This window comes from Ranitomeya imitator, chromosome 6 (genome assembly GCF_032444005.1).
Source record: "Ranitomeya imitator isolate aRanImi1 chromosome 6, aRanImi1.pri, whole genome shotgun sequence".
Lineage (NCBI taxonomy): Eukaryota > Metazoa > Chordata > Amphibia > Anura > Dendrobatidae > Ranitomeya > Ranitomeya imitator.
This window is the reverse complement of record NC_091287.1, coordinates 127,136,734-127,164,060: the sequence shown is the minus strand read 5'-3', so window position 1 is coordinate 127,164,060 and position 27,327 is coordinate 127,136,734. Positions and strand designations below refer to the sequence as shown.

General features: G+C 42.1%; 1 protein-coding gene across 1 annotated transcript in view; it reads left to right on the top strand.

Moving 5' to 3' along the window:
- Positions 1-11,298, top strand: part of CPNE4 (copine 4) — a 717,826-nt gene extending 706,528 nt beyond the window's left edge. Inside the window, exon 16 of the mRNA XM_069730083.1 lies at positions 9,312-11,298. Within this exon, the coding sequence (XP_069586184.1) occupies positions 9,312-9,443 (132 nt within the window). The 3' untranslated portion in view covers positions 9,444-11,298. The remainder of the gene's footprint in view (positions 1-9,311) is intronic.
- Positions 11,299-27,327: the final 16,029 nt, after the last annotated feature.

Here is a 27,327-nt window from a genome sequence, read left to right as displayed (position 1 = left end):
GCAGTAATTGCAGCCAAAGGTCGTCCTAAAAAGTATTGACTCAGCAGGGCTGAGAACAAATTTAAGATTTATATTTCGAAAACCATGTATTATTTCCTTTACACTTCACAAATACTTGCTACTTAATATTGGTATATCACATAATATATTATACATACATACATATACATATAAGTGTTGAGCACGTCACCAATTTTCTATGAAAATATATTTCTAAAAGTGCTATTGACATGAAATTCTATCCAGATGTCAATAACAACCCATCCAATCCACATAGGCAAAGAAATCAAACCACAGATGTCAATGAAATAAGTTATGTGTAGTAATGAGAAATAACACAGGAAAAAAGTATTGAACACATGAAGCAAGAGAAGTGCAAAAAGCCATGGAAAGTCATGACACCAGCAGAATTCTATCAGTAACTAGAAAGCAATCCTACAACTTAGTGAAAAATAATATCAGCTGGTTCAACTGATGGCCTATAAAAAGGTATCTCATTATCAAGGTGCCACATAAGAAACATCTCATGATGGGTAAAACCAGTGAACTGCCTCAATACCTTTGCAACCTTATTGTCGCAAAAATTACTGATGGCATGGAAAGAAGAATTTCTAAGCTACTGAAGGTTCCAGTGACCATGACCACTGTTGGAGCGATACAAAAGTGGAAAAAAAACATGATTTCACCAAAAAAAGACCACAACAGATGCTCTCAGCAATATTTGAGACAGAGAAGTGAAAAGAATAATCATAAGAGACGTCCAAGAACCATCTTTGGAGAGTTACAAAAAAGCCTGGAATCAGCAGCTACAATTGTTCCAAAGGAAACAATAAGTAATGAAATCAATCTCAGTGGCCTGTGTGCACCCTCACCACACAAAACTCCATTGCTGAGCAAAAAGCATGTTCAAGTGCGCTTAAAGTATGATCAACAACATATAGACAAACCTGTGAAATACTGGGAGACTATAGTCTGAACAGATGAGACCAAAATTGAACTATTTGGATATCATAATAAATACAGAGCATGTTAAAATATCATACTAACAGTGAAGCTTTGAGGTGCAAACATCATGATGTGGGGCTGTTTTTCAGCATACGGCACTGGCAAACTTAATGTAATTGAAGGAAGGTTGAACAGACAAGTATACCCACACATTCTTTATAAAAATCTGCTGCCATCTACCAGGATGATGAAGATGAAATGAGGGTGGACATTTCAGCAACACAATTATCCCAAACACACAACCAAGGAAACTCTAAATTGGTTTCAGAGAAAGAAAATAAAGCTTCTAGAATGACCCAGCCAATCATCAGACCTGAATCCAATAGAAAATTTATGGCGGGAACTAAGCTCAAAAGTTCATAGAAGGAGCCCATAGAGCCTTCAGGATTTGAAAAGTATTTATGTGGAAGAATGGGCCAAAATCACATCTGAGCAATGTATGCGACTAGTTTCTCCATAAAGGAGGCTTCTTGAAGCTGCTATCTCAACAAAGGCTTTTGTAGGAAGAATTAAATACATTTCAATAATTGTATTCAATACTTTTTTTCCTGTATCATTCATCATTGTTAGTCCAAACTAACTGTATGGACATCTATAGATTGATTTCTTCGCCTATGTGGATTGGACAGGTTGTTACCAACTGTTATAGAGAAAAATGCACATCCCACAACCAGCGCCCACATGAGCTCACCATGGGGAGTTATGTGGACGTAACCTTGATCTAATAGAAAACAGAATTTGGGTGTTTGTCTTTGTTCATTCTGGAAGCTAAGAACCATTCCTGCAACATCAGGTTTAGTAATTCTCTTTCGTTATTCCTTTTTATGTTATTAAATTGTATATACCATATTGTTTTGTTCACATTTTGTATCATCTTTATACATTTTTTATAAACATTGCCTATCTTTTCTTATCAGATATACAGTGGGTATGGAAAGTATTCAGACCCATTTACATTTTTCACTCTTTCTTTCATTGCAGCCATTTGGTAAATTCAAAAAAGTTCTTTCTTTTTCTCATTAATGTATACTCTGCACCCCATCTTTACTGAAAAAAACAGAAATGTAGAAATTTTTGCAAATTTATTAAAAAAGATAAACTGAAATATCACATGGTCATAAGTGTTCATACCCTTTGCTCAGTATTGAGTAGAAGCACCCTTTTGAGCTAGTACAGCCATGAGCCTTCTTGGGAATGATGCAACACATTTTTCACATCTGGATTTGGGGATCTTCTGCCATTCTTCCTTGCAGATCCTCTCCATTTCCATCAGGTTGGATGGTTGGTGGACAGCCATTTTAAGGTCTCTCCAGAGATGCTCAATTGGGTTTAGGTCAGAGCTCTGGCTGGGACAGTCATGAATGGTCACAGAGTTGTTCTGAAGCCACTCCTTTGTTATTTTAGCTGTGTGCTTAGGGTCATTGTTTTCTTGGAAGGTGAACCTTCGGCCAAGTCTGAGGTCCAGAGCACTCTGGAAGAGGTTTTCATCCAGGATATCTCTGTACTTGACCGCATTCATGTTTCCTTCAATAGCAACCAGTTGTCCTGTCCCTGCATGCTGCCACCACCATGTTTGACTGTTGGGATTGTAATGGGCAGGTGATGAGCAGTGCCTGGATTTCTCCACACCTACCGCTTAGAATTATCATCAAAAAGGTATCTATTTTCGTGTCCTCAGACCAGAGAATCTTATTTCTCATAGTCTGGGAGTCCTTCATGTGTTTTTTTAGCAAACCCTATGCGGGCTTTCATATGTCTTGCACTGAGGAGAGGCTTCCGTTGGGCCACTCTGAAATAAAGGCCTGACTGGTGGAGGGCTGCAGTGATAGTTGACATTGTGGAACTTTCTCCCATCTCCCTAATGCATTTCTGGAGCTTAGCCACAGTGATCTTCCTTACCTCTCTCACCAAGGCTCTTCTCCCACAATTGCTCTGTTTGGCTGGACGGCTATGTTCAGGAAGATTTCTGGTGGTCCCAGACTTCTTCCATTTAAGGATTATGGAGGCCACTGTGCTCTTAGGAACCTTGAGTACTGCAGAAATTTGTTTGTAACCTTAGCCAGATCGGTGCCTTGCCATAATTCTGTCTCTGAGCTCCTTGGCCAATTACTTTGACCTCATGATTCTCATTTGGTCTGATATGCACTGTGAGCTGTGAATTCTTATATAGACAGATGTGTGCCTTTCCAAATCAAGTCCTATCAGTTTAATTAAACACAGATGGACTCCAATGAAGAAGTAGAACCATCTCAAGGAGGATCACAAGGAAATGGACAGCATTTCGCTTAATTATGAGTGTCTGAGCTAAGGGTCTGAATATTTATGACCATGTGATATTTCAGTTTATTTTTTTTTTATATAAATATGCAAAATTTTCTACATTTCTTTTTGTTCAGTCGAGATGGGGTGCAGAGTATACATTAATGAGAAAAATTGAGTTTTTTTTTAATTTACCAAATGGCTGCAATGAAACAAACAGTGAAAAATTTACAGGGGTCTGAATACTTTCTTTACCTACTGTATTATTATTATTATTACTAGCTATTGAACCCGTTCTACGCCCGGGTGGCGAGCATTTATATTGGTATATTGTCTCCATCATGGTATGTGCTGCTCCATCCTGCGTCCCCATCCTGTCATGCGCTGCTCCATCCTGCGTCCCCATCCTGTCATGTGCTGCTCCATCCTGCGTCCCCATCCTGTCATGCGCTGCTCCATCCTGCGTTCCCTTTCCTGTCATGCGCTGCTCACATCCTGCGTCCCCATCCTGTCATGCGCTGCTCCATCATGCGTCACCATCCTGTCATGCGCTGCTGCATCCTGCGTCCCCATCCTTATGTGCTGCTGCATCCTGCGTCCCCATCCTGTCATGCGCTGCTGCATCCTGCGTCCCCATCCTTATGTGCTGCTGCATCCTGCGTCCCCATCTCCCCATCCTTATGTGCTGCTCCATCCTGCGTCCCCATCCTTATGTCCTGCTCCATCCTGCGTCCCCATACTGTTATGTGCTGCTCCATCCTGCGTCCCCATCCTTATGTGCTGCTGCATCCTGCGTCCCCATCCTTATGTGCTGCTCCATCCTGCGTCCCCATCCTTATGTGCTGCTGCATCCTGCGTCCCCATCCTTATGTGCTGCTCCATCCTGTGTCCCCATTTTTATGTGCTGCTCCATCCTGCGTCCCCATCCTTATGTGCTGCTGCATCCTGCGTCCCCATCCTTATGTGCTGCTCCATCCTGCGTCCCCATCCTTATGTGCTGCTGCATCCTGCGTCCCCATCCTTATGTGCTGCTCCATCCTGCGTCCCCATTTTTATGTGCTGCTCCATCCTGCGTCCCCATCCTTATGTGCTGCTGCATCCTGCGTCCCCATCCTTATGTGCTGCTCCATCCTGCGTCCCCATCCTTATGTGCTGCTCCATCCTGCGTCCCCATCCTTATGTGCTGCTCCATCCTGCGTCCCCATCCTTATGTGCTGCTCCATCCTGCGTCCCCATCCTTATGTGCTGCTCCATCCTGCGTCCCCATCCTTATGTGCTGCTCCATCCTGCGTCCCCATCCTTATGTGCTGCTCCATCCTGCGTCCCCATCCTTATGTGCTGCTCCATCCTGCGTCCCCATCCTTATATGCTGCTGCATCCTGCGTCCCCATCCTTATGTGCTGCTCCATCCTGTGTCCCCATTTTTATGTGCTGCTCCATCCTGCGTCCCCATCCTTATGTGCTGCTGCATCCTGCGTCCCCATCCTTATGTGCTGCTCCATCCTGCGTCCCCATCCTTATGTGCTGCTCCATCCTGCGTCCCCATCCTTATGTGCTGCTCCATCCTGCGTCCCCATCCTTATGTGCTGCTCCATCCTGCGTCCCCATCCTTATGTGCTGCTCCATCCTGCGTCCCCATCCTTATGTGCTGCTCCATCCTGCGTCCCCATCCTTATGTGCTGCTCCATCCTGCGTCCCCATCCTTATGTGCTGCTGCATCCTGCGTCCCCATCCTTATGTGCTGCTCCATCCTGTGTCCCCATTTTTATGTGCTGCTCCATCCTGCGTCCCCATCCTTATGTGCAGCTGCATCCTGCGTCCCCATCCTTATGTGCTGCTCCATCCTGTGTCCCCATTTTTATGTGCTGCTCCATCCTGCGTCCCCATCCTTATGTGCTGCTCCATCCTACGTCCCCATCCTTATGTGCTGCTCCATCCTGCGTCCCCATCCTTATGTGCTGCTCCATCCTGCGTCCCCATCCTTATGTGCTGCTCCATCCTGCGTCCCCATCCTTATGTGCTGCTGCATCCTGCGTCCCCATACTGTTATGTGCTGCTCCATCCTGCGTCCCCATCCTTATGTGCTGCTCCATCCTGCGTCCCCATCCTTATGTGCTGCTCCATCCTGCGTCCCCATCCTTATGTGCTGCTCCATCCTGCGTCCCCATCCTTATGTGCTGCTCCATCCTGCGTCCCCATCCTTATGTGCTGCTCCATCCTGCGTCCCCATCCTTATGTGCTGCTCAATCCTGCGTCCCCATCCTTATGTGCTGCTCCATCCTGCGTCCCCATACTGCCTCTGACCCGCTCAGGTGCCGGTATCGCCGCCAGCTCAGGCCCCCCCAGCACTTACTATACTCACCTGTCCGGCGTTCCATCGCTGAGCGCCGCCATCTTCCCGGTCTCCTGGCTGTGACTGTTCAGTCAGAGGGCGGCGCCGGCGCGCATTAAGCGCGTCATCGCGCCCTCTGAACTGAAGGCCACAGACCGAAGACCGGGAAGATGGCGCCGCTCAGCGATGGAACGGGGACAGGTGAATATAGGCCGATACTCACCCTCCTGGCGGTCCCTGCTTCTGCGGTGGAGATCGCGGTGTGTGTTCAGTGTGAACGCACACCGCGATCTCCCGGGAGCGTCGCTCTGTGAGGCCCAGACTGCGCCGGCGCTTGCGCTTGCGCAGTCTATAGAGGCTTCGGACAGAGTGACGCTCCCAGCGTTATATTATAGATTATTTATTTATATAGCACCATTAACTCCATGGCGCTGTACATGAGAAAGGGGTTACATACAGGGTTATAGATATCTTTTACAGTAAACAGGTTTACAGTGACAGACTGGTACAGAGGGGAGAGGACCCTGTCCTTGCGGACTTACATCTATGTATAAAATGTAACAGCTCTGTTCCTCTTGTTCTGTAAACCGCGCCCCTGAAACCATACGCTATCTGTAACCAATGTTCACTCGGCCTATATAAATGATTGTTGGTGGCAGCTAGCAATCCCCTTTGTTGTTGTGGAGTTGGCAGTGATGGTATTGGGATATATATATACATTTCATATACATTGAGCTGACATCAGAGGTGTACATACCATATGCTCACTTTAAGTTCCCCAATAACTGGACAGTACTGGAAGGCGCCGCGGCCTTGTCCATCCCTTGTTAGTCAATTACTTAACTTTACTGATGATTGAAGACTACGGATTGTGTTCCCCTGGCAAACTGGTTACAGCAGTGGGTTCTGCGTGACCCCCCCTCCCCCCAAGCTGTTGAGAACTTCATATCAAGAGCACCTTTAGAAATATATTTACTTAGAAAATTGGACTCATGCTCAATACTTAATTCACTATACAGTGAAAAAAATAATTATTTGATCCCTTGCTGATTTTGTAAGTTTTCCCACTGATAAAGACATGAACAGTCTATAATTTTAAGGGTACGTTAAAGTTAACATTGAGAAATCCAGAAAATCACATTGTATAAATTACAGCTCTGGCAAAAATTAAAAGACTACCACATCAAAACCCTGTCATGGGCAGCCCAATCTCTAGACCTGAACCCCATTGAAAACCTCTGGAATGTAATCATGAGGATGATGGATACTTACAAACTATCAAACAAAGAAGAACTGCTTAAATTTTTGTGTCAGGATCAGTGTGAAAGACTGGTGGAAAGCATGCCAAGACGCATGAAAGCTGTGATGAAAAATCATGGTTATTCCACAAAATAATGATTTCTGAACTCTTCCTGAGTTAAAACATTAGTATTGTTGTTTCTAAATTATTATGAACTTGTTTTCTTTGCATTATTTGAGCTCTGAAAGCACTGGGGCTTTTATTTACTTTGACAATTTTTCTTTGTCAGAAAAAAATACAAAATTTATTGTTTGGAAATTCGGAGACATGTTGTCAGAAGTTTATAGAATAAAAGAACAATTTACATTTTACTCAAAAATATATCTATAAAGAGAAAAATCAGAGAAACTGAACATTTTGCAGTGGTCTCTTAATTTTTGCCAGAGCTGTGTATAAATTTATTTGCATTTTGCAGTGAGAAATAAGTATTTGATCCCCTACCAACCATTAAGAGTTCTGGCTCCTACTGACCAGTTAGATGTTACTAACCAACTCGTTACCTGCATTAAAGAAAGCTGTCTTAGAAAGTCGCCTTTATAAAAGACTCCTGTCCACAGACTCAATTAATCAGTCAGACTCTAACCTCTACGACATAGGCAAGACCAAACAGCTTTATAAGGATGTCAGGGACAAGATCATAGACCTGCACAAAGCTGGAATGGGCTACAAAACCATAAGTAAGATGCTGGGTGAGAAGGGGGCAACTGTTGGCGCAATAGTAAGAAAATGGAAGAAATACAAAATGACTGTCAATTGACATTGATCTGGGGTCCCATGCAAAATCTCACCTTGTGGGGTATCCTTGATCATGAGAAAGGTGAGAGATTAGCATAAAACTCCACAGGGAAACTTGTTAATGATCTCAAGGCAGCTGGGACCACAGTCACCAAGAAAACCATTGCTAACACATTATGCCGTAAATGATTAAAATCCTGCAGTGTCCGCAAGGTCCCCCTGCTCAAGAAGGCACATATGCAGGCCCATCTGAAGTTTGCCAATGAACACCTGGATGATTCTTTGAGTGATTGGGAGAAGTTGCTGCAGTCAGATGAGACAAAAATTGAGGTCTTTGACATTAACTCAACTCGCCGTCTTTGGAGGAAGAGAAATGCTGCATATGACTCAAAGAACACCGTCCCCACTATCAAGCATGGAGGTGGAAGCATTATGTTTTGGGGGTGTTTCTCAGCTAAGGGCACAGGACTACTTCACCGCATCAATGGGAGAATGGATGGAGCCATGTACTGTAAAATCCTGAATGACAACCTCCTTCCCAAGACATTAATGGGTTATGGCTGGGTTTTACAGCAAGACAATGACCCAAAACATACAGCCAAAGCAACAAAGAAGTGTCTCAAAAAGAAGCACATTAAGGTTACTGAGTGACCTAGTCAACCTCCAGACCTTAATTCCATAGAAAAATTATGGAGGAAGTTGAAGCTCTGAGTTGCGAAGCAACAGCCTCAAAATCCTAATGAATTAGAGATGATCTGCAAAGAGGAGTGGACCAAAATTCCTCCTGACAAGAAAATACATCTGACTGCTGTGCTTGCCAACAAGGGTTTGGCAGCAAGTATTAAGTCTTGTTTGCCAGAGGAATCAAATACTTATTTCTCAGTGCAAAATGAAAGTAAATTTATAGAATTTATACTATGTGATTTTCTGTATTTTATTTTTGATATTTGATCTCTCAATGTTAAAATTAACCTACTCTTAAAATTATAGACTGTTCATGTCTTTGTCAGTGGGCAAACTTACAAAATCAGCAAGGGATCAAATCCTTATTTTCTTCACTGTATATATATTACCTTAGTGATTGAAACAAAGCACAGTCAAGAAAGTGGCAGATTTTATAAATACAGAACATTGAAATGTGTAAATATACAGTATATCCATAATATCTAATATTCTATTACTCAGTTAAATCTTATATCAACATGCTTATCATAAGCAGTTGTTAAATTTGTTTTTCGAAGGGAATTATCTCAGGACAAATTATTTTGGTATATATCTATTTATGCCCAATTAGTCAGAATCTGAACTTTGTGACCCCTTCTTATGATTAAAATGAAATGGAATGGATACTAGGAAAGGACTTTGCCATTTCTCGTTCACTTGACCCCCCTGAGCTCCACATTGTTGTCAGTGGTCCGCAGAAAACTCTTGCCATTTTTCTGTGATATTTGGATGTGAATATGAAGATGAAACATGACATAGTCTTGCATCATAGTGACCTCGCTTTCATTGGTTGTGAATTTCATTATGGGCAATTTTCTCTGCATTCTGAAATCTATCTTAGGATAGCATGTTATGCTTTGGATACCTTCACTCCCATATATACAATTTATAGTAAGTGGATAGATATAAAATCAAATTATAGACTGAAACAGTTTTCTCCTTTGTTTTTTATCGTAGGCTTCTCCAGCTGCTCTTGCAAAAAGTGTTTTGGCTGAAGTTCCAAACCAAGTTGTGGACTATTACAATGGCAAAGGGATCAAACCAAAATGCGCATCTGAATATGAGTCTTCCAGAACACTAGGACCTTGAACTTCTCTGCACACTTTCGCAACGTCTGAAAAAAAACAATAATCATTATCATAAAAATATATAGCACGTTTTAGTGATTTTTAACTTACCAACATATTTTTTTCTTGCATGTATTGCTGGAGGCTTGGATCAGCATAGCAATTGTATTGTTAAAGACTTTTTATGGAAACAAAAAAAAAGAGTGCAGCATGTTGTCTCAAAAAAATGGTTAATGTTTCTGTTTCTTTTTATACAGATTTGTTGAAATTTTGCTAAATTTCTTATCATATTTACACTCTAAAACCTTTTGAAGTACATCTTGGAAACTCGTAGATACTACACCGTTTTATCTGCTGGGAAACAAATCTTTTTTTTCTTTGTTAGACTGTAAGTCCATGGTGTTTCGCATGTCAAAAAATACAATTTCGTCTTTACAGATTCTTTTAAATTACCTCTTGATACAAGTTGCCTACTTTACATTTTGTAGCCATTTTAAAAATACAGAAATGTGGTGTTTTGTAAAAGGAGTTGACGTTTATAACAGCAAGTCCAGACAGATTTTTAATATGCTAAACTCATTATTATTTCCATAGCGGTATAATCTGATGATTAACATTGTAACACAGGTTATCATATTTACAGAGTCACAATGGCTGAAAGATTTCAAGGTATAACTTAGCTCTCGAGCAAATGTATTCTGACAGCGCTGATGTTGGTAGACCATATATCTCTCAGTTCTGCCTCATAGATCTTCTTGTATTAAGTGTTGGAAATACTCTAAAAAGCACATTGTAGCTCATAGATATTTAGCTAACATCTGAAATAAAATGTCCGCACAAGACAAAAAGCACACGTTTAATCTATTTATATATTAAAATTCTAGTTTACAGTTTAGTGTTTTAAGGTCCTTATGGAGCACTCAAGCCCAGATACTTTTATATTGACATCATACTGTATATTTATCTGCTGTAAATCTGGAAACTATTTGCAGCACTGGTGGACACAGACAGAAAAGGGCCCCTGTGAATAACAATAAATGGGCCTTTTGCAGTGCAAAGCTCTATCTACTTTGGCGGTGGAAATGGACCCCCTACCTCTTGAGCCCCTCTGTGACCACGCAAGTTGCATCAATGGCATGTCCACCCCTGGTTTGCAATATACCGTACATAGTAGACAAAATACACATAACACAAGGATTTTGAAGCAGGGTTCTTTAGAAATTCTGTATTTAGCTTGTTTATTTGGTATTAGACTACTTTTCAGGTCATCTGTCTAATACTGTATATAAACTGCATCATATTGGCATATATCTTATTATTTATAAGTGTAATATTTTAGTTTAGGCTGTCTATTATAACTGTTCTAAAACCGGACCTTACTATTGAGGCACACATTGTATTCATTGAGACATGCCATTCCTCAGTGGACAAAAAGTGGAGAATAACTCTTCGTTGACTGCAAATAGCCATTGCTCACCTTTTAAGCTGCTTAGAGAGGCTAGGAAAGGTCCCTGAAAGTGGCACTATGGTGGCTACTATTTACCCATGGTCAAGCCTTATGTTCTTCTCTAACTGGATTGTGAGATTGTGGTAAGTCTTGCACTAATATGGTAGATAGTTAAATGATATGCCCCATTAGGAGTGAGCCCATGTTGTGTAACATTATCCTTTAAAATTTCTTATCATTGCTTATACTTCTGCAGAAGCACATGTGAATCAACATACAATCATGCTATCTAACTTATCTTGATGGCATATTTCAAGGCTGAAACCCATATTTATGTACTGATAACTACTCAGTTAAAGTAGTATTCCCATCTTATTGTTGGAATATTCCTAGTTTTTATAAGCCCTGAAAATAAAGAGAGTTCTGTTGTAGAGTTTGTTTCTAAATTTCTATTTTACAGCAGTTCTCCAGGCCGCTTAGCTGTGCAGAAAACTGCAGCCGTCCCCAAGGAGGATACTGGTGCTATGATCCCTTCTTTCCCCAAGGAGGATACCAGCGCTGTGATCCCTTCTTTCCCCATGGAGGATACCAGTGCTATGATCCCTTCTTTCCCCAAGGAGGATACCAGCGCTGTGATCCCTTCTTTCCCCATGGAGGATACCAGTGCTATGATCCCTTCTTTCCCCAAGGAGGATACTAGTGCTATGATCCCTTCTTTCCCCAAGGAGGATACTAGTGCTATGATCCCCTTTTTCCCCATGGAGGATACCAGTGCTGTCATCCCTTCTTTCCCCATGGAGGATACCAGTGCTATGATGCCTTCTTTCCCCATGGAGGATACCAGTGCTGTGATCCCTTCTTTCCCCTAGGAGGATACCAGTGTTGTGATCCCTTCTTTCCCCAAGGAGGATACCAGTGCTGTAATCCCTTTTTTCCACTCAGAGGATACCAGTACCGTAATTCCTCCTTTCCCCTAGGAGTATACAAGTACTGGAATACCTTCTTTCCTGAAGGAGGATACCAATACTGTAATTCCTTCTTTCCCGAAGGAGGATACCAGTGCTGTGATCCCTTCTTTCCCAAGGGAGAATGCCAGAACTGTAATCCCTTCCTTCCCCAAGGAGGATACCAGTACTGTGATCCCTTCCTTCCCCAAGGAGGATACCAGTGCTGATTCCTTCTTTCCCCAAGGAGGATACCAGTGCTGTGGCTCCTTCTTTTCCCTAGGAGGATACCAGTGCTGGGATTCCTTCTTTCCCCTAGGAGGATACCAGTGCTGTGATTGATCCCTTCTTTCCCGAAGGAGGATACCAGTGCTGTGATCCCTTCTTTCCCAAGGGAGAATGCCAGAACTGTAATCCCTTCCTTCCCCAAGGAGGATACCAGTACTGTGATTCATTCTTTCCATAAGGAGAATACCAGTGCTGATTCCTTCTTTCCCCTAGGAGGATACCAGTGCTGGGATTCCTTCTTTCCCCTAGGAGGATACCAGTGCTGTGATTGATCCCTTCTTTCCCCAAGGAGGATACCAGTACTGTGATCCCTTTTTTCTTTTTATCAGTAGGGATGCCAAAGATTGTAATCTTATTAATCATACAATTGTGGCATATCTGATCAATAAACCATATTTTTTTCTATTTCCTATAGTATCTTAAAAAATGTATTTAAAGGGGTTGCCTCACAAATTGCAGCTCAGGCGCAAGTCACTCTCCTATCCTCCAAGTTGCCAAGGGTCGGTGCTCTCCTGATTAATTTGATGTTTAGACCAGTGACATTGCGGAGCCCTGGCCTGAACTGTGCATCTACAATACCGCAAGCAAAAGGAGTGTTGCCGCTACAGCATAGGAGCGCAGCGGCATTGAAGCTAGAACAGAGTGAAAGAGGCACTGAAGCTAGCCAGGTCCAGCAATCCGACAAGCTTTACAGCAGAGCATGCAAGTTTTACTGGAAAGGGCTTGTAAGTACTGTGGTCCTTGCAGGAAGCAACCACTGAGAGCAATGATGGCTGGTGACTTACGCATTAAGCAATAAAATGAAAAATTCCTCAGTTCCTGAGAACATAGAGGATTTTTAATAATAAGTTTCAAAATTTGGCAATTTTAATCATTTATAATCACGAGAATAGCCATTTAGCAAAGCATTTAATTTCTTATGTTTAAAAGAAATATTCCAGCTATTTTTGCATAACAATAGCTGTAATAAAAGACAAGGTTATATATATCCAAGGATACTTAAAGAACCACTGCAGCATTCTTTTATTAGCAACCAGTATTGATTGTGTAGAGAGAGGTCTATTACCATGTTCATGAGCCCTCTGCTATTTTCAATGCCGCTCGGGGCCACATAGAAGGTGTGTAAACCGGCAGATCACAAATACGTTAACGTGATGTTGGAGTGGACCAAGAAATGGCAGAAGATGGCGATTGGTAAGTATGGTAATACACTCTCTGCACAGACATTACTGATTGCTAATAACAAAGGAGACAAGTAAAAAAATCCCTGAGAGCTCCTTTAAACACTGTGGTAGAACCGATCGCACCACAGATGCTTATTTCATTAGCAAAGACAGAGGATGATAATAAATCATATGGTTCTCTTGAAATACTAACCTAAAAAAATAAATTAAAATGTGTATCATATATAGACATGTGAATAAAAGTGTAAATAATAAGATGTTGCAGTTGCAATTCTGAAACACCAGCTTATTGGTATATCACAATCCAGACCTGAAGGTAAAGTCAAAAGGAGAATAACTTAACATGTAAAAAAGTAAAATGTTTACTTATTTACTTGGTGTATTTAAAGGATTTTTAATAATTCAGAAAAAAAGTAATTTATAATATGTTAAATAAGTTATGCAATGTTACTAGTCTCCGTTTTTGGACAATGCTCTTGGAGCGGGTTCTAGTGAAAAATTGACACTTCACTTTTTGCATATTATTGCCCTCCCTTTGAAGAGTACCATACATTTTGTAATTTTTGGACGGATTAACTTTAGTATCTATTTCTTCTACTAGTTTGTAATGTACCCCTCTATGATGGCCGTTCTTCGTTAGGGGGCATCTGTAGATGCTTTCCTAGCACATTTGAAATATCACACTGATAAAGGAGCATTCAATGAAATAAGTCCAGACAGGACCTTTACTTAAAGGGAACCTGTCACCAGGTTTGGCTGATATAGGATATGGCCACCACATTTCAGGGCTTATCTACAGCATTCTATAATGTGGTCCGATGGGTGTCACAGGTTCAGGTTCGGGCACCTCCCATCTTCTTATGCTCACCACCCTCCTGCTTGCTTCATGGCTCCTCGGCATCACGCTCCTGTGCAGGCATACTTATCTGCCCTGTTGAGGGCAGAGCAAAGTACTGCAGTGCGCAGTAGCTGGGCCTCTCTGACCTTTCCCAGTGCCTGCACACTGCAGTACTTTGCTCTTCCCTCAACAGGGCAGATAAGTATGCCTGCACAGGAGCGTGATGCCGGGGAGCCATGAAGCAAGCAGGAGGGCGGCGATCACAAGAAGATGGGAGGCGCCAGAACAAGACCTGCGACACCAATCGGACCAGACTGCCCCCCGGGTGAGTATGATAAAACTTATTTTTCTTATCTTTCAGGTCAAATCGGGGGTTTATCTACAGCATTATAGAATGCTTTAGATAAGCCCTGAAAGGCAGTGGCCGTATCTTATATCGGCCAAACCTGGTGACAGGTTCACTTTAAACTCCTGTAACTCACTCATTTGATTATTGGAGATACAATTTTGGCAGTTCTATAAAATTATTATTTTTCATTTTGTTTTTTTACACACACTCTACAATGATACAGAGTTTTGCTCTTCTACATATCAGAATTTTCTTCACGGCAGGACGGTAATGTTCCTCTTTTCAATCTGTCATGTTATTTGTTATACCCGAGAATGAACCTGCTGTCTCCACTATCTTAAAGATTTTCTGGCTGTCAGCAAGTTCCTCTGATTGTTTCTTCCCAGTAGGAATATAAATGACATGCAATGTAAGGTGTATGGAGCTATTTGTACCTTGTTGTGCTTTGGCATGCTGAATTTTTATGTTAGATATTAATATTGCACTATTTAGGCTTTTCTACTATGTTGCGCCAGCTTTCTTTGTTCTATGTAGTGTTATTCTTGTGGTGAACTATGCAGAGGGCAGCTGGTGACTGACAATAATCAGTACGACTGTGTAAGCACTTTTATATATCTAGAGATTTGTGTAGGTCAAATGGATGGGTTTTCTCTTAGTGTAATTAAACTTTGTTATAGAGACATGTAAAAGTTTACAGTCCCTGGAATCTAGGCATAAAAAATGTAACCTAGAACATGTCATGAAGGCAGCTAGTTCATTTTCTTTGACTGAAAATTTAATTTTTGCAAATTTCAAAAGGTAAAATAACTTATATCACTTACATCACCAGAACTCTAATTCCAGAAGAGTGCTTGTTACATCCTGCTGGCCTTTGTAGGATAGGAGAGTATAGGTAGTTGATAGACATGGCCAAAAAGATTTACACTACCCTTGTCCGCTGTACAACCAGAGCAGGGTAGTGCAAACTTCTCCAGCTGGCACTTTAATGCTAGCATCCTGAGTGTCTTGTGATTCCAGCTGAGGAGCAGAGCCCTGGTCCATCTGTCATGGAGTACTGAAGTTGATGCAGGACAGGGTAGTGAAATTTTTTTTGCTTATCTCTAATGTTTGACCTTTGGATACATGACCCCAGCACCACACAGTTTGCCAAAATAGCAGTTGTTGTGAAGGGAAGTCCTTCAATTATTATAAACCACGTCAAATAGGCCACTCTTAGCTGAAGCCGCTATTGTACAAGTGTACTTGAGGCACAGCAATGTTAACAACAAACTTGATGCCCAAGTGGTCATGGCTATGCCTATTAGTGATGAGCGAATAGACTCGTTACTCAAGATTTCCCGAGCATGCTCGGGGGTCCTCTGAGTATTTTTTAGTGCTTGGAAATTTTGTTTTTCTTGCCGCAGCTGAATGATTTACATCTGTTAGCCAGCATAAGTACATGTGGGGGTTGCCTGGTTGCTAGGGAATCCCCACATGTACTTATGCTGGCTAACAGATGTAAATGATTCAGCTGCGACAAGAAAAACTAAATCTCCGAGCACTAAAAAATACTCGGAGGACCCCCGAGCATCCTCGAGAAATCTCGAGTAACAAGTATATTCGCTCATCGCTAATGCCTATGTATGCCATAGCTGTACAGAAAGACAATGAACGCATATCCAGCTATTGTGCAATGGTTGACACAAAAACTCCTATACCTTGGCTCTGGCGACTCTCTCTCTCTGCCCTCCCTCCATTCTCTTTGTATGAAACATACAGTACCAGCGGGGAGGAGCTGGAGGGAATACTTACACATCAGATTCCAAAAAAGGGAACAAGGCATTAATTTTAATAGGGAGGTAACTGAATCAGACATTAAATAGGGAGGAGGATCACATGATCCTCCATGAGCTGTAGAAGGGGAAATCACTCCAGGAATGAAGCTGTGCTTATACACATGACAACAGTATCATGGAAACAAAGACCTCACATTCAATGTGTATTAATAGAAGGTAAAAACATCCACAAGAAAAGTTATGAACAGGTGCAAACTGCATCAAGGGGTCTGAAAATGAATGAAGGATTAAAAACTTCTGTATCAACTAAAGATTATTGTTTCCATGTTAAGGTGTCCATAAAAGTTTTTTGGGCAAGCTGCTATCATGCTTTACATGTACATATGTTAAGGACCAGTACTTGTAAGGATTTACTTTTTGGCTTTCCCTCTATGTTATACAAACATTTTATGTGATCCTTGTTTTTGGAGAAATAATATTTTTATAACATTTTTTGTGGGTAATCCCATTAGGCTTGCCTGAAAATAAATACCGAGCCTAAAACAAGCAATAGTTTTCTGTTGTAAATAAGCAGCGTGCAACATGAGGCTAGGTGTCTTGTTGTGTTTTTCATAATGTTCTATACTTGCTATCAATTAGATCACAGGTTGAGAGCTAAACATAATTGTTATTACATAAAACAAAATTTAAAGTAGCATTAGAGCAAATAAAGTAAAAAATGTGCAGCCAATAAAGTCTAGCATGGTATGGTTTATGTAGTCCTTAAAAACACAGGGCTACGTATATTTTACAGATTGCATTTCTTAACCCAGATTTAAAAGGCCTATTTTATATGAAGACACAAAGGGTTTTTTCAAGGATTCATACGGAATTTGTGAAAAATCTATAGCATGTTCCATTTCACGTCATATTAAAAGGTTATTCTCTCCTAGAAGCATTGCCTCAAGGTAAGACTTTATGTGGTACCTGTTCTGGTAGGCTAAATAAATGAGTTTGCATCCAGTGCTTGCCTAACAGGTTGCAGTTGTTGCAAGGTACAGACGATGCTAATTGTAGCCACTGACTGAGGAATACTGCAAAGAATTAAAGGGATTGTCTCATATTCCCATATGCACCACTCCCTTGTCTTTTGCTTGCCGGGGGCTGAGTGATACTCAAGATTGACAGTTAGGGCAGAGGACATAACTGAGCCACTGGCCTGAACTGAGTGCTGTACCTTGTTACAAGCAGAGGCAGTTTTGCCTCTGTAGTATGGGAGAAATGCATCAATACTGAAGCTGGTCAGATTCAGCCAGATACAGCATTGTAAGCTTAAGAGCACATGCCCTAAGTCTACGAGACAGGCCACTTATGAAACTAACCTCAACAAATTGTACGCTAAAACTACTTTTAAGTAACAAGTAAATTGCGAAGCTAACTGTTTTTACATACACTTTGCAATTTTAGCCATTTAATAAGTAATTTTACATAGAAAATACATAGAAAATCAACCGGCTGCAATACCTTGTTGACAAATATATTATATAGACAAGTGATTTTAATGTACACAATAATAAGCTACAGATGCTAGATAAGTTATACCACTCTAATGGCTTGTTCACATGTTGCATTTCTTCCAAATTTAATTGCATATTTTTCTAGGCTTAAAAACCTGCAATTTACAGTACCATCAAAATAAATGAGATTTCTGTAATCTCTTGAACGTGTTGCTTATTTTTTTCCCTGTACATTTTAACCATCAAAGCTTTTTTCAAATCTGCAGCATGACAAATCTTTCAGTGTTTTTTGCAGTGTTCTTTATCCATTCAAATAAATGGAAAAATGCAATAGAAATTACAGCTAAAACAAAACATAAAAAAATTTAAAAAGCACATTTTTTTACATAGCTTTTTTACCTACCAACATTTTGATGTAGAAAAATGTGCTGCAAATACTCAATGGGTGAACAGACCCTACAAGAGCCTATATGACTTTTTATATGATGTGGCAATAAAAATATAAGTAGTGAACCATTAAATGAAGTCAACTGCAAACCATATTTGAAACTTGGCCAATTAACTTGCCAATCGATTAAAAAAAAAAAAAAAGACTAAAATGCTAAATTATTGGAGCAATGTACCATGCATCCCAAGGAGTATGTTTAGATTTATTTTCATATGGTGATAAATAAAAATACTAAATTGACCTGAACAATGAAAAATGTCTCCATTTAAAAAAAAAAGCTTTGGTTCACACAAGAAATCAGCTTTTATTTTATACAGACGTTGGGAAAAAAAGGAATTAAGAAATCTAATAAATCCATTGTGCACTTAGTGGGATGTAATGTAGCAAAGAGGAATAGCTTTCTCTAAAGATTTATTATTAAAGTGACCAAGGATTTATAAAATTCTGCAAGGAAAGATGGAGAGTAAGAGTTACGTAATTGATATTCTGTTCTAAATGTGCAGCGATTGCAGTCAGTTCTAGTTCATGTATTTTGTTCATTGTCATTTCCAGTTTTACAACATAGAAAACCAGCACAAATATATTAAAAAAGTCCTGCATGCAAAAAATAAACTTGTATAATGGTTTAGCATGTTGGTTATTGCATACATTTAGTGCATTGGATTGACAAAAGAGAGAAAGTTATTTTACGAGAAAGAACGTAAATGTAAAAAGTGATTTTTCATAGCACCTTGATAATATTTGGACTAGGACTAGGGCCAGGAAGTTTACAATTTCTTCTAGAATGAAATTGGTCCTGATAGGTTTTCGATTCCTTTATTCCTGTGTAGGATTCCTCTGAATGTACCGCAGTCTGTTGTCAAGTTCAGTGAACAAAAAAAATTGTATCCTCTTTTTTTTGTGGTTTTGATCCAGTTACATTTTGCATGAAACAATACCTTGATAAACTTTGGCATGGAATATTTTGTGTTGGTTATTGAACTGCCTATGCTTTTCCTGTAAATAAAACCTATGAAATGATAAGAGAGCAGATGTATGGATATATTTAAGAATTTTCTCATACGATGTGTCGTTGGCTTGAGTCCTTGTCTCAAGCAGATGATGAATCTTTCTTTTTTCTATTTTTCTTTTCTTTTTTTTCAAAATTTATGTAAGGAATCTTCATTTTATTGGGGGTGGCTGTAAAAGCACATTTGAGGATAATGTATAATTCAAGGGGGTGATATACTACTGTGATAAACAAAGATTTACAATAATTTTACATTGTTGGATTTTATGAATAAATTAAGCGCCTGTTAACCTGCTAGTGACTGTGACTTTTATTTATTTCTGTTGTGTAAAAACAAAAATAATAATTACATGAAATAATAACTACAATGTTTCTCCCAACTACACAAAAAATCCCATTAGTGCCAAGACCACATTGTAAAATTTAGACTGAGACTACACCGCGACATTGGCTCTGATGGAGGTAGCGCAGCAATAGTTTGCTCTGTGTCTAATGTCCATTCCTTGTGTTCTTTAGTCCAAACAAGTCTCTTTTGCTTGTTGTCTGTCCTTAGCAGTGGTTTCCTAGCAGCTATTTTACCATGAAGGCCTGCTGCACAAAGTCTCCTCTTAAAGGGACACTGTCACAAGATTGCCTTGTGCAGGCATGTACTACGGAGGACAGAGAATGAACGTCAATCCAATATTGCAGCCAGCATGCAGCCAGTGGGTAAGGAAAGGGTGAATCAAAAACCCCAAAACCCCGCCTCCATGGCTGAAGATTGTTCCCTCCAAATTCAGGTGACAGTGTCCCTTTAACAGTTGTTGTAGAGATGTGTCTGCTGCAAGAACTCTGTGTGGCATTGACCTGGTCTCTAATCTGAGCTGCTGTTAACCTGCGATTTCTGATGCTGGTGACTTGGAAAAACTTATCCTCAGAAGCTGAGGGGACTCTTGGTCTTCCTTTCCTGGGGCGGTCCTCATGTGAGCCAGTTTCTTTGTAGCGCATGATGGATTTTGCAACAGCACTTGGTGACACTTTCAGGGTATGTGCACGCGTCAGGATTTCTTGCAGAAATTTTCATGACAAAAAACGGACATTTCTGCCAGAAATCCGCATGCGTTTTTACCGCGATTTTACCGCGATTTTGACGCATTTTTGAAGCGTTTTTGGTGCGTTTTTGGTGCGTTTTTTCCCAAATGCATAGAATTATGGGAAAAACGCAGAAAATCCGCAAAAATAATGAACATGCTCATTTTTTTACCGCGATGCGTTTTTTTCGCGGAAAAAAACGCATCCATGTGCACATAACATGCAGAATGCATTCTAAATGATAGAATACATAATGTATGCGTTTTTAATGAGTTTTTATAGCGTTTTTACCGCGAAAAACTGCGAAAAAACCTGAACGTGTGCACATAGCCTCAAAGTTTCCCTAATTTTTCGGACTGTCTTACCTTCATTTTTTAAAGTAATGATGGCCACTCGTTTTTCTTTACTTAGCTGCTTTTTTCTTGCCATAATACAAATTCTAACAGTTTATTCAGTAGGACTATCAGCTGTGTATCCACCAGACTTCTGCACAACACAACTTATGGTCCCAACACCATTTATAAGGCAAGAAATCCAACTTATTAAACCTGAGAGGGCACACCTGTAAAGAGAAAACCATTCCCGGTGACTACCTCTTGAAGTTCATCAAGAGAATGCCAAGAGTGTGCAAAGCAGTCATCAAAGCAAAAGGTGGCTACTTTGAAGAACCTAGAATATAAGACATATTTTCAATTGTTTCACACTTTTTTTGTTAACATATACAGGACAGGAGGAGTGGTACTGTGCAGTGTATATATACAGGACAGGAGGAGTGGTACTGTGCAGTGTATATATACAGGACAGGAGGAATGGTACTGTACAGTGTATATATACAGGACAGGAGGAGTGGTACTGTACAGTGTATATATACAGGACAGGAGGAGTGGTACTGTGCAGTGTATATATACAGGACAGGAGGAGTGGTACTGTGCAGTGTATATATACAGGACAGGAGGAGTGGTACTGTGCAGTGTATATATACAGGACAGGAGGAGTGGTACTGTGCAGTGTATATATACAGGACAGGAGGAGTGGTACTGTGCAGTGTATATATACAGGACAGGAGGAATGGTACTGTACAGTGTATATATACAGGACAGGAGGAGTGGTACTGTACAGTGTATATATACAGGACAGGAGGAGTGGTACTGTGCAGTGTATATATACAGGACAGGAGGAGTGGTACTGTGCAGTGTATATATACAGGACAGGAGGAGTGGTACTGTGCAGGTATATACACAGGACAGGAGGAGTGGTACTGTGCAGTGTATATATACAGGACAGGAGGAGTGGTACTGTGCAGTGTATATATACAGGACAGGAGGAGTGGTACTGTACAGTGTATATATACAGGACAGGAGGAGTGGTGTTATGACCTGGTGGTTAGGAGCACCCGGAATGACCTGATAGTTAAACCTCATACAGGACAAGCTCTGCTGACCGCAAGCCCTAATCCTATCACACACACTAAAAATAGCCGTGGAGCGCTCCTGACCAGACCTAGGTGCCTCGTCACAGCCTAAGAACTATCTAGCCCTAGAGATAGAAAATAAAGCCTACCTTGCCTCAGAGAAATTCCCCAAAGGTAAAGGAAGCCCCCCACATATATTGACTGTGAGTAAAGATGAAAGTCACAAACGCAGAAATGAAACAGGTTTCAGCAAAGGGAGGCCAGACTTACTAAATAGACAGAGGATAGGAAAGGTAACTTTGCGATCAGCACAAAAACCTACAAAAGACCACGCAGAGTGTGCAAAAAAGACCTCCGCACCGACTCACGGTGCGGAGGGGCCACTCTGCATCCCAGAGCTTCCAGCTAGCAAGACAAAATGATGAAAACCAGCTGGACAAGAAAACAATGAACAAATAATGACTATCGGGAACTTAGCTTCTGCAGGAGAAGGCAGGTCACCAGAGAGATCCAGGAGCGAACTGAACCAATGCTAAAACATTGACAGCTGGCATGGAGTAACGATCTGAGAGGAGTTAAATAGAGCAGTCAACCAAAGGATAAACCACGTGACCTGTGTAAGGAACCTCAGAAGCAGCAGCTTCACTCACAGCCACCAGAGGGAGCCCATAGACAGAACTCGCCGAAGTACCATTCACGACCACAGGAGGGAGCTAGACAACAGAATTCACAACAGTACCCCCCCTTGAGGAGGGGTCACCGTACCCTCACCAGAGCCCCCAGGCCGATCAGGATGAGCCAAATGAAAGGCACGAACAAGATCGGCAGCATGAACATCAGAGGCAAAAACCCAGGAATTATCTTCCTGACCATAACCCTTCCACTTGACCAGGTACTGGAGTTTCCGTCTCAAAACACGAGAATCCAAAATCTTCTCCACCACATACTCCAACTCCCCCTCGACCAACACCGGGGCAGGAGGATCAACGGAGGGAACCATAGGCGCCACGTATCTCCGCAACAACGACCTATGGAACACATTATGGATGGCAAAAGAAGCTGGAAGATCCAAACGAAATGACACAGGATTAAGAACTTCAGAAATCTTATATGGTCCAATGAAACGAGGCTTAAACTTAGGAGAGGAAACCTTCATAGGAACGTGACGAGATGACAACCAAACCAAATCCCCAACACGAAGTCGGGGACCAACACAACGCCGGCGGTTAGCGAAACATTGAGCCTTCTCCTGGGACAATGTCAAATTGTCCACCACATGAGTCCAAATCTGCTGCAACCTGTCCACCACCGCATCCACACCAGGACAGTCCGAAGACTCAACCTGCCCTGAAGAGAAACGAGGATGGAAACCAGAATTACAGAAAAAGGGAGAAACTAAAGTAGCCGAGCTGGCCCGATTATTAAGGGCGAACTCAGCCAAAGGCAAGAAAGACACCCAATCATCCTGATCAGCAGAAACAAAGCATCTCAGATATGTCTCCAAAGTCTGATTAGTTCGTTCGGTTTGGCCATTAGTCTGAGGATGGAAAGCCGAAGAAAAAGACAAATCAATGCCCATCTTAGCGCAAAAGGACCGCCAAAACCTCGAAACAAACTGGGAATCTCTGTCCGAGACGATGTTCTCTAGAATGCCATGCAAACGAACCACATGCTGGAAAAACAATGGCACCAGATCAGAGGAGGAAGGCAGTTTAGATAAGGGTACCAAATGGACCATCTTAGAGAAGCGATCACAAACCACCCAAATGACCGACATCTTTTGAGAAACAGGGAGATCAGAAATAAAATCCATGGAAATATGCGTCCAGGGCCTCTTCGGGATCGGCAAGGGCAAAAGCAACCCACTGGCACGAGAACAGCAGGGCTTAGCCCGAGCACAAATCCCACAGGACTGCACAAAAGAACGCACATCCCATGACAAAGAAGGCCACAAAAAGGATCTAGCCACCAAATCTCTGGTACCAAAGATTCCAGGATGACCAGCCAATACTGAACAATGAATCTCCGAGATAACTCTACTAGTCCATATATCAGGGACAAACAGTTTCTCCGTAGGACAACGGTCAGGTCTATAAGCCTGAAACTTTTGCAGCACACGCCACAAATCAGGGGAAATGGCAGACAAAATTACCCCTTCTTTAAGAATACCCACCGGCTCCGGAATACCCGGAGAGTCAGGCACAAAACTCCTTGACAGGGCGTCAGCGTTCACATTCTTAGATCCCGGAAGGTATGAAACCACAAAATCAAAATGGGAGAAAAAGAGCGACCATCGAGCCTGTCTAGGATTCAACCGTTTGGTAGACTCGAGATAAGTTAAATTCTTGTGATCCGTCAAGACCACCACTCGATGTTTAGCTCCTTCAAGCCAATGTCGCCACTCCTCGAATGCCCACTTCATGGCCAACAACTCCCGATTGCCCACATCATAATTGCGCTCAGCAGGCGAGAATTTTCTAGAAAAGAAGGCACAGGGTTTCATCACCGAGCCATCAGAACTTCTTTGCGACAAAACAGCCCCTGCTCCAATTTCAGAAGCATCAACCTCCACCTGAAAAGGGAGCGAAACATCTGGCTGGCACAACACAGGGGCAGAAGCAAAACGACGCTTCAACTCCTGAAAAGCCTCTACAGCCGCAGAGGACCAATTGACCACATCAGCACCTTTCTTGGTCAAATCAGTCAACGGCTTAGCAACACTGGAAAAGTTAGTGATGAAGCGACGATAAAAATTAGCAAAGCCCAGGAACTTCTGCAAGCTCTTCACAGATGTCGGCTGAGTCCAATCGTAAATGGCCTGAACTTTAATAGGGTCCATCTCGATAGTAGAAGGGGAAAAAATGAAACCCAAAAATGAAACCTTCTGAACTCCAAAGAGACACTTTGACCCCTTCACAAACAAGGAATTCGCACGAAGGACCTGGAACACCATTCTGACCTGCTTCACATGAGATTCCCAATCATCCGAAAAGACCAAAATGTCATCCAAATATACAATCATGAATCTATCCAGGTACTCTCGGAAGATGTCATGCATAAAGGACTGAAACACAGATGGAGCATTAGAAAGCCCGAATGGCATAACCAGGTACTCAAAATGGCCATTCATCACCCTGTTTAATTCGCACAAGATTATACGCACCACGAAGATCTATCTTGGTGAACCAACTAGCCCCCTTAATCCGAGCAAATAAATCAGACAGCAGCGGCAAAGGATACTGAAATTTGACTGTGATCTTATTAAGAAGGCGGTAATCAATACAAGGTCTCAAAGAACCATCCTTCTTGGCCACAAAAAAGAACCCTGCTCCCAATGGTGACGACGACGGACGAATATGACCCTTCTCCAAGGATTCCTTTATATCACTCCGCATAGCGGCGTGCCCTGGCGCAGATAAATTAAACAGACGGCCCTTAGGAAACTTACTAGCAGGAACCAAATCAATAGCACAGTCACAATCCCTATGAGGAGGTAGGGCACCAGATTTGGGCTCTTCAAATACATCCCGGTAATCTGATAAAAACTCAGGGACTTCAGAAGGAGTGGAAGGTGAAATTGAGAGCAATGGAACATCACCATGTACCCCCTGACAACCCCAGCTGGACACAGACATAGATTTCCAATCCAACACTGGATTATGGACCTGTAGCCATGGCAACCCCAAAACGACCACATCATGCAGATTATGCAACACCAAAAAGCGAATATCCTCCTGATGTGCAGGAGCCATGTACATGGTCAATTCCTCTCAATGGAATAGGATACTGCAAGGGCTCCAAGAAAAAACCACAGCGCCTGGCAAACTCCAAGTCCATCAAATTCAGGGCAGCGCCTGAATCCACAAATGCCATTACAGAATAGGACGACAGAGAGCAAATCAGAGTAACGGACAAAAGAAATTTAGACTGTACCGTACCAATGGTGGCAGACCTAGCGAACCGCTTAGTGCGTTTAGGACAATCGGAGATAGCATGAGTGGATTCACCACAATAAAAACACAGCCCATTCCGACGTCTGTGTTCTTGCCGTTCAGCTCTGGTCAAAGTCCTATCACACTGCATAGGCTCAGGCCTGTGCTCAGAGAATACCGCCAGATGGTGCACAGCTTTGCGCTCACGCATGCGCCGATCCATCTGAATGGCCAAAGACATAGACTCATTCAGACCAGCAGGCGTGGGAAATCCCACCATGGCATCCTTAAGGGCTTCAGAAAGACCCTTTCTGAAAATTGCCGCCAGGGCACATTCATTCCACTGAGTAAGCACAGACCACTTTCTAAACTTCTGACAGTACACCTCCGCTTTATCCTGACCCTGACACAAAGCCAGCAAGATTTTCTCTGCCTGATCCACTGAATTTGGTTCATCATAAAGCAATCCAAGCGCCAGAAAAAACGCATCAACATCACGCAATGCCGGATCTCCTGGCGCAAGGGAAAATGCCCAGTCTTGAGGGTCACCACGCAACAAAGAAATAATAATTTTTACCTGTTGAACGGGGTCACCAGAGGAGCGGGGTTTCAAAGCTAGAAACAGTTTACAATTATTTTTGAAATTCAAGAACCTAGATCTATCCCCAGAAAATAAGTCAGGAATAGGAATTTTAGGCTCGGACATAGGATTCTGAACCACAAAATCTTGAATGTTTTGTACCCTTGCAGAGAGATGATCCATACAAGAGGACAGATGTTATGGCTGGCAATCAGGCAACACAGCGTGCAGTAATCAGCGCACATACAGAGATCTGGCAATAACCAAAAACAATAGGACGAGCTCTGAGACGTGGAATCTCTGTAGACTGCAGTACCTGATCTATCCTCACACAACTATAAGCAGCAGTGGATTGCGCCTATCACTACCTATGCAACTCGGCACCGCCTGAGGAGCTGACTAGCCTGAAGATAGAAATACAAGCCTGACTTACCTCAGAGAAATACCCCAAAGGAATAGGCAGCCCCCCACATATAATGACTGTTAGCAAGATGAAAAGACAAACGTAGGAATGAAATAGATTCAGCAAAGTGAGGCCCGATATTCTAGACAGAGCGAGGATAGCAAAGAGAACTATGCAGTCTACAAAAAACCCTAAAACGAAAACCACGCAAAGGGGCAAAAAGACCCACCGTGCCGAACTAACAGCACGGCGGAGCACCCCTTTGCTTCTCAGAGCTTCCAGCAAAAGTTAATAGCAAGCTGGACAGAAAAAACAGAAAACAAACTAGAAGCACTTATCTAGCAGAGCAGCAGGCCCAAGGAAAGATGCAGTAGCTCAGATCCAACACTGGAACATTGACAAGGAGCAAGGAAGACAGACTCAGGTGGAGCTAAATAGCAAGGCAGCCAACGAGCTCACCAAAACACCTGAGGGAGGAAGCCCAGAGACTGCAATACCACTTGTGACCACAGAAGTGAATTCAGCCACAGAATTCACAACAGTACCCCCCCCTTGAGGAGGGGTCACCGAACCCTCACCAGAACCCCCAGGCCGACCAGGATGAGCCACATGAAAGGCACGAACTAGATCTGGGGCATGGACATCAGAGGCAAAAACCCAGGAATTATCTTCCTGAGCATAACCCTTCCATTTGACCAGATACTGGAGTTTCCGTCTAGAGACACGAGAAT